Here is a 13,363-nt window from a genome sequence, read left to right as displayed (position 1 = left end):
TTCTCTGCCAGGCAAAATGGCGGTTTTGAAAGGTGAAGTTTGGGAATGCAGTTCCATCGGTTTGGTTATTTCTCTTAGAGGTTTTTCGGACATCATGCTTTAATGATGAATAGTCAATTTATGCTTTACGTGAGGTTTTATAAATTTAGGCAACGTTTCTAAGATGAATTTCGAATGTCTCCATGGCTACCATTTAACGACCAACATGGCATAATTAATGTTACAAAAAGAATCCGTATGAAAATCTTAAACTAGCTGCTGTGGAATCCATGAAAGGAAGGAACGTTTCAGAATTTGAGGACTTTCGCATAAAAAGTTTGAAGAATTTTTTTGCTCCATCATACTCAGGACGAGTTTTGAGAACGATGTAGATGAATGATGTAATCCAGACATAATACATTCGTACAGTGCATGGCGATTGTCTAGAATTCTATGATAGAATTTGAAGGTAACGAGGTAAAGGTAGAACTGAATGGCGCGATGAATTCGGCATTCTAGTCAGAGCTGCACAACGGAACGAAGCTGTGGTGAGAAGCGGTTGTCGTAAATCTTCAGCCCCGGTACCTGCAACGTGTTTCTATATTACTTACCACTAGTGCATCCGTAGATTTCGAATCTCATAGAAATGTGTCCATACCAAGACTTGGGACGTATCCTGATGTATCTTGCAATAATGGCGGGCTCCAAACTATGGCCAACTATACTGTTACGGTCACTATTTCCCGTTAAAACCCGACCTCCTTGGTAGTCTTCAAAATGACCTCCATCCATGCTGTATTGCACTGTATAGGTTTTTACCCACTGGTTATAATCTTGACGACCTTGTGTTGCGATACGAGTTACTTTGACAACTCGGCCCATATCTACTTGTATCCATTGGTTAACATCATTGGTTTTTGCTGACCACGCGCCTATCTTTGCGCCTTGTCTAACTGTACCGAGTCTTGCCCGGGATGGTGAATGGTTAGCATTCCACATGGAAGAGGCTTTGATCCTGGAATCAGGGATGGTTCGTTTCTGTATTCCAAGTGCAGCAATGCAAGTTTCAGCTGGAACACGGAAGCCTGGGTATATTTCAAAAATAGAATAAATTGAGTGCTCATTGGTCATACATGTTATATATAAACTAAGGATTATTCTTACCTGATGTGCATCCATAAACCTCGGCCCTCATGGAAATGTGACCTTGCCAGCTCCTTGGATGAATTCGTAAATATCGAGCGTATATCACTCGTTTCAGGTTATGACTGACAACAGTCGATCGATCAGAATTACCCCGAAGTACCTGCGTACACAACAAAATGAGATGCCACTTTTTCTATCATGATCTGTGTTTAATTGGACTTCACAAAAGACTTCATTTTACTTACCTCTGGCAGCATGTTCCAGAACACACCATCTCTGCTGTATGAAAGTGTGTAACTCTTCACCCACTGGTTAGCATCTTGACGTCCTTGGGTAGCTATCTTGATTATTTTTGCAACTTTTCCAAAATCTACTTGAAGCCACTGTTCAGCATTATTGTATTTAGCGGACCACGCTCCCGTTCTCCCTCCACCAGCACGGAAATGTAGCCTACCATTAGCTGCCCGGTGACCGGAATTCCATTCAGAGGAGGCACGCATTTGGGAATCTCTTAAACCATGCGATTGAAGACCAAGAGCATATCTACACGCTGGGCTGGTAGGAACTGGAAATCCTTGAACATAAAAAGAAACGTTTCCAAAAGAGTAAATAGAATTTTAGAAGCAACTGAAGGCAGTAATTTAACATCTTAAAGAATCCTAGTCAACCACAATGCACTGGCAACTTAAACAATAAAATATTATGTGCCATTTTCTCTACCAGGCAAAATGGCGGTTTTGTAAGGTGAAGTTTGGGAATGCAGTTCCATCGGTCTGGTTATTTCTCCTAGAGGTTTTTCGGACATCATGCTTTAACGATGAATAGTCAATTTATGCTTTAGCTGAGGTTTTATAAATTTAGGCAACGTTTCTAAAATGAATTTCGAATGTCTCCATGGCTACCATTTAACGACCAACATGGCATAATTAATGTTACAAAAAGAATCCGTATGAAAATCTTAAACATAGCTGCCGTGGAATCCATAAAAGGAAGGAAAGTTTGAGAATTTGAGGGCTTTCGCATAAATAGTTTGCAGATTTGCAGAAATTTTGCTCTATCATACTCAGGACGAGTTTTGGGAACGATGTAGATGAATGATGTAATCCAAACATAATACATTCGTACAGTGCATGGCGATTGTCTAGAATTCTATGATAGAATTTGAAGGTAACGAGGTAAAGGTAGAACTGAATGGCGCGATGAATTCGGCATTCTAGTCAGAGCTGCACAACGGAACGAAGCTGTGGTGAGAAGCGGTTGTCGTAAACCTTCAGCCCCGGTACCTGCAACGTGTTTCTATATTACTTACCACTAGTGCAACCGTAGATTTCGAATCTCATAGAAATGTGTCCATACCAAGACTTGGGACGGATCCTGATGTATCTTGCAATAATGGCGGGCTCCAAAATAAGGCCAACTATACTGTTACGGTCACTATTTCCCGTTAAAACCCGACCTCCTTGGTAGTCTTCAAAATGACCTCCATCCATGCTGTATTGCACTGCATAGGTTTTTACCCACTGGTTATAATCTTGACGACCTTGTGTTGCGATACGAGTTACTTTGACAACTCGGCCCATATCTACTTGTATCCATTGGTTAACATCATTGGTTTTTGCTGACCACGCGCCTGTCTTTGCGCCTTGTCTAACTGTACCGAGTCTTGCACGGGATGGTGAATGGTTAGCATTCCACATGGAAGAGGCTTTGATACTGGAATCAGGGATGGTTCGTTTCTGTATTCCAAGTGCAGCAATGCAAGTTTCAGCTGGAACACGAAAGCCTGGGTATATTTCAAAAATAGAATAAAATTGAGAGCTCATTGGTCATACATGTTATATACAACAAGAATATTTACCAAGATAAACTAAGGATTATTCTTACCTGACGTGCATCCATAAACCTCGGCCCTCATGGAAATGTGCCTTTGCCAGCTCCTTGGATGAATTCGTAGGAATCGAGCGTATATCACTCGTTTCAGGTTATGACTGACAACAGTTGATCGATCAGAATTTCCCCGAAGTACCTGCTTACACAACAAAATGAGATACCACTTTTTCTATCATGATTTGTGTTTAATTGGACTTCACAAAAGACTTCATTTTACTTACCTCTGGCAGCATGTTCCAGAACACACCATCTCTGCTGTATGAAAGTGTGTAACTCTTCACCCACTGGTTAGCATCTTGACGGCCTTGGGTAGCTATCTTGATGATTTTAGCAATTTTTCCAAAATCTACTTGAAGCCACTGTTCAGCATTATTGTATTTAGCGGACCACGCTCCCGTTCTACCTCCACCAGCACGGAAATGTAGCCTACCATTAGCTGCCCGGTGACCGGAATTCCATTCAGAAGAGGCACGCATTTGGGAGTCTCTTAAACCATGCGATTGAAGACCAAGAGCATATCCACAAGCTGGGCTGGTGGGAACTGGAAATCCTTAAATATAAAGTGGAATGAGAATGAGATACTTAAACATATAACAACATGAGGTCAAAAAACAGACTCGACTTTTTAACGGCATTTGGAGTTTTCGAGATTAAAGTGGGAGCCAAGATAGTGTTAAAAAGGGATGGTGCCCAAAATTCGCGGTACTCATGGCGCACCCGTTGGTAAGAGCTGTCGAGAATGGCTAAATATCGTTTAACGTTCTATTGCATTCCTCTAAAAGTGTTAAGTCTTCTTAGAGCTGTGACCTTGCACCAAAATCGACTCAGTTTCAAGTCAAGGATCCAACACAGAACGTAGCTTTAAAAAGCGGTCGGGTTTTCTCGTAAAGCTTCAATACCTATATGCTTCTATTACTTACCACTAGTACATCCGTATGTTTCGAATCTCATAGAAATGTGTCCATACCAAGACTTGGGACGGATCCTGATGTATCTTGCAATAATGGCGGGCTCCAAACTATGGCCAACTATACTGTTTCGGTCACTATTTCCCTTTAACACCCGACCTCCTTGGTAGTCTTCAAAATGACCTCCATCCATGCTGTATTGCACTGTATAGGTTTTTACCCACTGGTTATAATCTTGACGGCCTTGTGTTGCGATACGAGTTACTTTGGCAACTCGGCCTATATCTACTTGTATCCATTGGTTAACATCATTGGTTTTTGCCGACCACGCGCCTGTCTTTGCGCCTTGTCTAACTGTACCGAGTCTTGCCCGTGATGGTGAATGGTTAGCATTCCACGTGGAAGAGGCTTTGATACTGGAATCAGGGATAGTTTTTCTCTGCATTCCAAGAGCAGAAAGGCAACTTTCAGTTGGAACTTGAAAGCCTGGACAAAGTTAAAAAAAGAATTATTAAATTGAGGTCGTGTACATGTTATAAACTACAAGAACGTTTACCAAGATAGTTTTCTGTTTATTCTTACCTGAAGTGCATCCGTAAACCTCGGCCCTCATGGAAATGTGTCCTTGCCAACTTCGTGGATGAATTCGAAGATATCGAGCGTATATCACTTGTTTCAGGTTATGACTGACCACAGTCGATCGATCAGAATTTCCCCGAAGTACCTGCGTACACAACAAAATGAGATACCACTTTTTCTATCATGATTTGTGTTTAATTGGACTTCACAAAAGACTTCATTTTACTTACCTCTGGCAGCATGTTCCAGAACACACCATCTCTGCTGTATGAAAGCGTGTAACTCTTCACCCACTGGTTAGCATCTTGACGGCCTTGAGTAGCTATCTTGATGATTTTAACAATTTTTCCAAAATCTACTTGAAGCCACTGTTCAGCATTATTGTATTTAGCGGACCACGCTCCCGTTCTTCCTCTACCAGCACGGAAATGTAGCCTACCATTAGCTGCCCGGTGACCGGAATTCCATTCAGAGGAGGCACGCATTTGGGAGTCTCTTAAACCATGCGATTGAAGACCAAGAGCATATCCACAAGCTGGGCTGGTGGGAACTGGAAATCCTTAAATATAAAGTGGAATGAGAATGAGATACTTAAACATATAACAACATGAGGTCAAAAAACAGACTCGACTTTTTAACGGCATTTGGAGTTTTCGAGATTAAAGTGGGAGCCAAGATAGTGTTAAAAAGGGATGGTGCCCAAAATTCGCGGTACTCATGGCGCACCCGTTGGTAAGAGCTGTCGAGAATGACTAAATATCGTTTAACGTTCTATTGTATTCCTCTAAAAGTGTTAAGTCTTCTTAGAGCTGTGACCTTGCACTAAAATCGACTCAGTTTCAAGTCAAGGATCCAACACAGAACGTAGCTTTAAAAAGCGGTCGGGTTTTCTCGTAAAGCTTCAATACCTATATGCTTCTATTACTTACCACTAGTACATCCGTATGTTTCGAATCTCATAGAAATGTGTCCATACCAAGACTTGGGACGGATCCTGATGTATCTTGCAATAATGGCGGGCTCCAAACTATGGCCAACTATACTGTTTCGGTCACTATTTCCCTTTAACACCCGACCTCCTTGGTAGTCTTCAAAATGACCTCCATCCATGCTGTATTGCACTGTATAGGTTTTTACCCACTGGTTATAATCTTGACGGCCTTGTGTTGCGATACGAGTTACTTTGGCAACTCGGCCTATATCTACTTGTATCCATTGGTTAACATCATTGGTTTTTGCCGACCACGCGCCTGTCTTTGCGCCTTGTCTAACTGTACCGAGTCTTGCCCGTGATGGTGAATGGTTAGCATTCCACGTGGAAGAGGCTTTGATACTGGAATCAGGGATAGTTTTTCTCTGCATTCCAAGAGCAGAAAGGCAACTTTCAGTTGGAACTTGAAAGCCTGGACAAAGTTAAAAAAAGAATTATTAAATTGAGGTCGTCGTGTACATGTTATAAACTACAAGAACGTTTACCAAGATAGTTTTCTGTTTATTCTTACCTGAAGTGCATCCGTAAACCTCGGCCCTCATGGAAATGTGTCCTTGCCAACTTCGTGGATGAATTCGAAGATATCGAGCGTATATCACTTGTTTCAGGTTATGACTGACAACAGTTGATCGATCAGAATTTCCCCGAAGTACCTGTACACAACAAAATGGATAAAATACCACTTCGTTCATGAAGACGATTTTTATAAAGGGCCCCACGAAATATGAATTTCACCATATTTTTGCACAAATAACGTTTTCCTGAAATATTTTCAAGCTTAATCTTACTGACCTCTGGATCCATTTTCCAGAACACACCATCTCTGCTGTAAGAAAGCGTGTAACTCTTCACCCACTGGTTAGCATCTTGACGTCCTTGAGTAGCTATCTTGATGATTTTAGCAATTTTTTTGAAATCCACTTGGAGCCATTGATCAGCATTATTGTATTTAGCGGACCACGCTCCCGTTCTTCCTCTACCGGCTCTGAAATGTAGCCTACCATTAGCTGCCCGGTGACCAGAATTCCATTCAGAGGAGGCACGCATTTGGGAATCGCTCAAAGCATACGACTGAAGTCCAAGGGCATGTCCACACGCTGGTCTAGGAATCGGAAACCCTTGAAAATGAAACAATGATAATGAGTTACATAAATATTTCAAAAATATTAGGTCAGTAATTCAACTGTTTTATGAAATAAGGAAATGTACGTATTCGTAATCGAGCTAGTTTTAAAAGTGTTTTTATCAATAGAAGCTTACTTAATTTTAGATAATTTTTAAATATTGTGTACTGCAGATATAGATATATATTTGATATTATTAGTTTATAACATATATTTTATTTCAATTTTTGTAAACTGAACACGTCCGTTCTTCAGTATTATTGTTCAGTATATATAAAGACTTATTATTATTATTATTATTATATTTTTTTATCATTATTATTATTATTATTATTATTATTATTATTATTATTGACACTTTATTTAGTTTGAATTTACATGGTAAACAGCATAGCGAGATAACTGCTGGGCTATGCTGATCTATATTCTATAATTACAAGTATGAATGTTCACTATTGTTATCATATGTTTATTTCAACTTCAGATTATTATTGTTATTATTATTATTATTATTATTTGATTTCGGATTTAAACCAAGACCAATAGCTGAGACAATTGATTGCTGTAACACTTCCACATTCGTGCTTTCATCTTGATTACTTACCACTAGTACATCCATAGATTTCAAATCTCATAGAAACATGTCCATACCAAGACTTGGGACGTATCCTTATGTATTTTGCAATAATGGCGGGCTCCAAACTATGGCCAACTATGCTGTTACGGTCACTATTTCCCATTAACACCTGACCTCCTTGGTAGTTTTGAAAAGAACTTCCATCCAAGCTATATTGCACAGTATAGGATCTTACCCACTGGTTATAATCTTGACGACCTTGTGTTGCGATACGAGTTACTTTGACAACTCGGCCCATATCTACTTGTATCCATTGGTTAACATCATTCGTTCTTGCTGACCACGCGCCTGTCTTTGCGCCTTGTCTAACTATACCGAGTCTTGCCCGGGATGGTGAATGGTTAGCATTCCACATGGAAGAGGCTGTGATACTGGAATCAGGGATGGTTCGTTTCTGTATTCCTAGAGGTACACGGCAGGTTTCTTGAGGTACTACTTTATTTGCTAATAATTACGAAAATACTAATGGTTAATACTAGACTTCTTATAGTGGGATAGCTCTTTATGTTGGTATTTCATCGATAAAAATCATACTCTCGTATACTCACAGGTGCAGCCATAATATTGAAGCCTCATGGAGATATGACCATGCCAGGCGGTTGGGTTTACTCGAATATAGCGAGTGACGATCGCAGGTTCGAAGTTGTGACCAACCACGGTGTAACGGTCAAAGTTCCCACTAAATACCTATATCCGGAATCGAGAATAAAATTGGACAATATTTAATATAACGGACCAAGGAGTCAAGGTGAGTAAAAGATGTTTCCTCTCTTTTGAAAATATCTGAAAATGGTTAGACTTTCGTCGTGGCTTGGCCACGTTAAATGGCGTACCCGTTTCCAAAGGCGTTAAGCACTAGGACAACAAGTTTATCAGTTATTACTGTCACTCTCTCTTTTAAAAAAATAATCTTTTTAAATTGCCCTATTTCACTATGACGTCACTGCTTGTTTATGTGGGGGATACAATCGCCAAATGCAATAGAAAATTCAACAAAATTTTCTCCTAGCGAAACAGTTTAATCTAAAATGGCCTGGTTTTCAGATATAGTATGTGTTTGTATGTACTAAAAAATATTCTTAGCGTTTGCTGACTATTCTACTTCTCTTTGTGGATTGATACGGGTTTGCGTTGATTTGACCCCTCCAACGACCATGATCCTTTGCGTTTAAACTAGATTTTTTTGGTGTGACGTCATAGTGAAATAGGGCAATTAATGTGATTGATTGTTTTGATTGGAGCTGGGATATAAGTCAGGGCACATATGACTCATGGTAACAGACGGAACTGAAATTCAATGCTTTAGCTTTGTGCAAGAAGGAAAACATTATAAACTGCATTAAAAAAACCCTAACAAATCGTGGAATCAGAATAACCGTACGACCAACATCTTCTGGTCTTTTTTTTTTTTTTTTTTTTTTTTTTTTACATTGTAGGCTATGTAATTCTTTTATAAACCTAATGATTTACTGATCTATCAGATATCCTGCGTTCAGCATAATTGGCTGATCAACTACTAGATAGATAGTGGTTTCATTTAGTTTACAATAGACCTTATTCGTGGTGTGACAATGTTTTCCCATTTAAACGTGACAAACCTCTTGGGGAATAATAAAGAGCTATTGTTTTGCAACTCGTCGGGATATCATCGTTATTCCTTTCATATCCTTTGGGATACTCATGAATTTTTCGAAGAGTAAAAACAAAAGAAAATGAATCCTCTGGAGGTATGTCACGCTGAATTGGGAAAACATTGTCACACCACGAATAAGGTCTAATATAAAGCCAACATACAAAATCGCACACTAGTGGTCTATTAGTGATAGAACACTACTAAAGAAAAGTGAGGGTTTTAAAATCCAAAACAACGCAAGACGGATTATTTGCATCCATTGGTTTGACCAATTTATCATACGTAGCTTTATACTAAAAAAAAATAGACGTCTCGCTCGCCCTGAGGATGGACCTTATTGGCTATTGACTCGTAGGCCATTCGGGCTGCGGGTTTAACTGTTAAATGTTTGAAAACATCTTACCTTAGTACGTCCTCCAGCGGAATAGGCTCTCCAAAACTGCCCATCGTTACTATACAAAACTGTATACGTTTTGACCCATTGGTTGGCATCTTGTCGACCCTGGGTCTCGATTCGCCTTATCTCAACCATTCTTCCAAAATCGACCTGAAGCCATTGATTTGCAGAGTTGCGTCGTGCTGACCATGCGCCAGTCCTTCCTCGTCCTGCGTGAAAGTTAAGCCTGCCGTTGGCTGCTCTGTGACTCGAGTGCCAGATTGTTGAGGCAGACATTTGGTCATCTTTCATGCTTAGAGGCTGCAAGCAGGGTGGATGAGTAGGCTGTATAGCTGATGAATTACAATGAAAGCAGGATGAAAACACTTAAAAAATCAAACGTCTTTTTCCGTATTCATTTAGTAATGAACCACGCAGCAAGTGACATAAGCACGATTTTTTTTTTTTTTTTTATTTTTAATGCACAAGCCGTAAGCCGAGTGTTGCTCGCACTTCTTGAGTGCTTTAGGCGCTTTTTGAGCCTAGGAATTGGAATCGTAACACACATACGCAGACTCAGTATAGCAATTATTTCCTAAGTGTGAAATTAGACAAGCACTGTTAAAGACCAGTACACCACTGAGCATGCGTAAGGTGCTTCCGATTACGACGCTGGTGTGAACCAGGCTTTACGAAACAAAGCGCATTCAAATCTTTTTCTTCAGTCAAGTCTGATTCTTACCATGGGTACATCCATAGACTTCCAATCTCATCGAAATGTGTGCATACCAAGTCTTAGGAAGGACACGAATGTATCTTGCAATAACGGGAGGATCAAGGAGGTGGCCAGAAATTGTATTCCTGTCTTTATTTCCGGTCAAAAGTCCATAATTTGAGAATTGTACCCCATTGGTGCTGTACTGTAGAAGGTACGTCTTGACCCATTGGCTATAATCCGAACGGCCTTGAGTCGCAATACGCGTCACCTTGGTAACTTTGCCCAAGTCTACTTGGATCCATTGACCTGCATCGTTAGACTTTGCAGACCAGGCACCAATCTTGCGTCCGGATCTTGTAGCACCAAGTCTTGCTCTATCTGGGCCATGATTACTATCCCATTTTGAGGAGACTGTTATACGGGAATCTGGGATTGCTCTGCTTTGCATTCCCAGGGCAGAAGCGCATAGCACGGGTGGAACAGTGAAACCTAGAATTTAACAAAGTTTCATAAAATAACACACTAGGCAATCATTTTACTGTTACTATTAAGGCCCCGTCCAAACTATGCCGGATAAATTTTAATCCGAATTTTTATTTATTCAGTTGGGCCTACCGTCCACACGAGTCCGGGCGAATCCGGAACAATTCTTCACCGAAAACGAATTTTTGAAATGGACCCGAATAAATAAAAGTTCGGATTCAAATTAGTCCGGCATAGTGTGGACGGGCCTTAAGAGTGACAAGAGCTAAACAAATAGCACCTAAAATGTCCGTCAAATATGTTAATCATTCCGAGGTTGAGGAATGCAGTGCATTTGGTTACTTTTTTAGAGGAACAAATAGAATCGGTCTTGAAAATATGTCCGCTACAACAGACTTAAAATACACTCCAATGTCAACTAGAGCCAGTTTTTTTCTTCCTCGAAATGGCTGGGCTAATAGAGGGGAACTGGGTTATCAGTGTATCTTTTTTCGCAGCTGTAACTGCTTACTGTAAATAAACATATTTATTATTATTTATTATAAAACTCATTAAATAATTAATGAGGAAAACACAATAGAAATCAATGTCCGTGGAGGAGGTTGTAAATCTGATACAAAATCGTCCTGATTTGCATAAACTTTAACTCCAATTTTCTTAGCCAAATTCAATTTTATCTTTAAAATTATAGTAGAACATGAATGTATACACCTAGACTTTCATAAGTAATGTACAATATTCGTGTCCGTGTTGTATCAGATATACAATCACTCGCCTTCGGCTCGTGGTTGTATATCTGATACAACACGGCCACTCATATTGTATATATTACTTATCAAATCAATGCAATCAGTCTAAACCATGCAGAGGTGCGTTTTCTCTATATAGCAAAATATAAAAGATTCTAAAGCATTTCAACTTATCGAAATCACTGTTTGCCAAATTAAAACGCTTGAACACGGCACGGCGGTACTTTATCAAATTTTATATGAAATGTATTTGCTTTGTTTTGTTTAAGCAGCTTTGACCTACCTTCACGGCAACCAAAGATTTCAGCTCTCATCGATATGTGGCCATGATAGCGCTTGGGTAGAATTCGAACATATCTCGCAACAAACGGCGTCTCTAGTTGATGGCGCACCACTGTATAGCGATCATTATTTCCTTTGAACAACTATGTAATGTATTAAAAAAAACATTACGAAACAACAGCGACAAGTTTCTTACTTTTTTCATGAATATTAATTTACAATTAATTACAAGGTAATTAGAAAAAGCATACAAATAATAAGTAAATCCTAGGCCCCGTCCACACGTATCCGGAAATTTTTGTATCCGCAAATTATTTTTTGCGGATACGAAAATGTTTGCGTCCACACGCAGCGTATTCGAATCGTTCTCACTGTCCACACGTGTCCGTTTTCGTAGAATTTGCGGATACAGTCACAAAAATTTGAGGACACGTGTGGACGCAACCCGTATCCGTAAAACAAAAATTGCGGATACAAAAATTTCCGGATACGTTTGGACGGGGCCTTACTCAAAGTAACTAAAAAGCTAATGTAGTTGAGTAACAATGTTCTATCGTATTTATAGATTAAGTTATCATTATTATTTATTATCATTTGCAGATTACAATTATCATTATCTAATGATAGAAAAAAAATCAACAAAGTGACACGCTAATAAATATATATAGATACTATAATGCAAAACTAATAAATAAATACGCTAATAAGACAGTCTATTTGAGTTAACTCTTGATTTGAGGTAGCCTGACTTGATAGCTGATTTGAATAATTTTACAGAAAGAGTTTTAGTACATTCATTCAAATCATTCCTAATTACGAGGACAAGATATATATATATATATTGGTATAATTATTAATGGTGTACAAAACTGTTGGTATTCGTCCACCCTTTCTTACTTTTTTAAATAATTCTAAATATGCCTTTGGGACTGTTCATTGATTATGCCTTGTGGGGGGGGGGGGGGGGGGGGGGCTGGAGGAAAAGTAGGGAGGCTTTGAAAAAAAATCACACAAAGAAGGGGGGCTTTAATAGTATTTGCTGACTTAAAGGGGTGGAGGGTTGAAACAAATAATTAAGGTATGTCTAAAAGGTCACAAGGAGGAGGGTCCAAAACATATTGTTTAGATAGAATTGGGGGAGGGGGGGGTTATGAATTTTCCCAAGGTTTCTTTCGATTTTCCCTCCAGCCCACCCTGAGGCATAATTAATGAACAGTCCCTTAGGCCAAAATCTCCAAAACACACAGGTATATTTTACACAAAATTGACAGAGACTAACCCTGGGTACCAGAAAACTCGAAACTGGAGTACTGAGGACAGATACTTACCCAAACCTTTCCACCTTGTTCATACTTATGCCAGAATATTCCCTCCCTGCTGTAAGACAACGAGTAGTCCTTTATCCATTGGTTATAATCCTCTCTCCCTTGGGTAGCCACTCCCGTGACCTTGACATTCTTGAGAAAGTCAATCTGAAGCCATTGATCAGCGTTGTTCACCCTTGAAGACCATGATCCAGCCTTAGATCTATGTCCTGATCCATATAATCTGGCATATCCTGCACGATGAGTTCTACTCCACTCAGAGGAAGCTGACATTTGGGCATCTTTGACGAGGTGGTTTTGTAGGCCAAGAGGAGAGGTGCATTTTGGTACGGGGGGTGGTTTGAAATCTGGACCTATTATTTTGAATCGTTACAGAAATCTGTTTAATAAAACTAGTTTAAGAAGAATGCATGGTGAAACTTTTTTGCATGTTGTCTATCAAGCTTCAAATCTATTATGTTCATAATATATTTTTTGATTATATATATTCATAATATATATTCATAATATATAATCATAATATACAGTCAATGTCATTAATGT

The 13,363-nt window shown here is 39.4% G+C and overlaps 1 protein-coding gene across 4 annotated transcripts in view; it reads right to left on the bottom strand.

The window, feature by feature from the left end:
• The window catches only part of LOC116298543 (uncharacterized), a 40,465-nt gene that overhangs the window by 7,122 nt on the left and 19,980 nt on the right, over nt 1–13,363 (bottom strand). For all 4 annotated transcript variants that reach the window (XM_089040074.1, XM_089040073.1, XM_089040076.1 and 1 more), the window contains exons 19-36: nt 12,824–13,173; nt 11,497–11,638; nt 10,006–10,470; nt 9,291–9,616; nt 7,803–7,941; nt 7,222–7,698; nt 6,286–6,611; nt 6,005–6,146; nt 5,432–5,905; nt 4,733–5,061; nt 4,506–4,647; nt 3,936–4,409; nt 3,237–3,565; nt 3,010–3,151; nt 2,435–2,908; nt 1,371–1,699; nt 1,144–1,285; nt 591–1,064 (exon numbers count right to left, since the gene is read on the bottom strand). In XM_089040074.1, coding sequence (XP_088896200.1) covers nt 591–1,064; nt 1,144–1,285; nt 1,371–1,699; nt 2,435–2,908; nt 3,010–3,151; nt 3,237–3,565; nt 3,936–4,409; nt 4,506–4,647; nt 4,733–5,061; nt 5,432–5,905; nt 6,005–6,146; nt 6,286–6,611; nt 7,222–7,698; nt 7,803–7,941; nt 9,291–9,616; nt 10,006–10,470; nt 11,497–11,638; nt 12,824–13,173 — 5,676 coding nt within the window. The remainder of the gene's footprint in view (nt 1–590; nt 1,065–1,143; nt 1,286–1,370; nt 1,700–2,434; nt 2,909–3,009; nt 3,152–3,236; nt 3,566–3,935; nt 4,410–4,505; nt 4,648–4,732; nt 5,062–5,431; nt 5,906–6,004; nt 6,147–6,285; nt 6,612–7,221; nt 7,699–7,802; nt 7,942–9,290; nt 9,617–10,005; nt 10,471–11,496; nt 11,639–12,823; nt 13,174–13,363) is intronic.

The sequence above is a fragment of the Actinia tenebrosa genome, unplaced genomic scaffold (genome assembly GCF_029948245.1).
Source record: "Actinia tenebrosa isolate PJP-AT-01 unplaced genomic scaffold, QUT_ActTen_1.0 PGA_scaffold7__59_contigs__length_16204524, whole genome shotgun sequence".
Classification (NCBI taxonomy): domain Eukaryota; kingdom Metazoa; phylum Cnidaria; class Anthozoa; order Actiniaria; family Actiniidae; genus Actinia; species Actinia tenebrosa.
The sequence above is the reverse complement of the archived record's forward strand: the minus strand, read 5'-3'. Positions and strand labels throughout refer to the sequence as shown.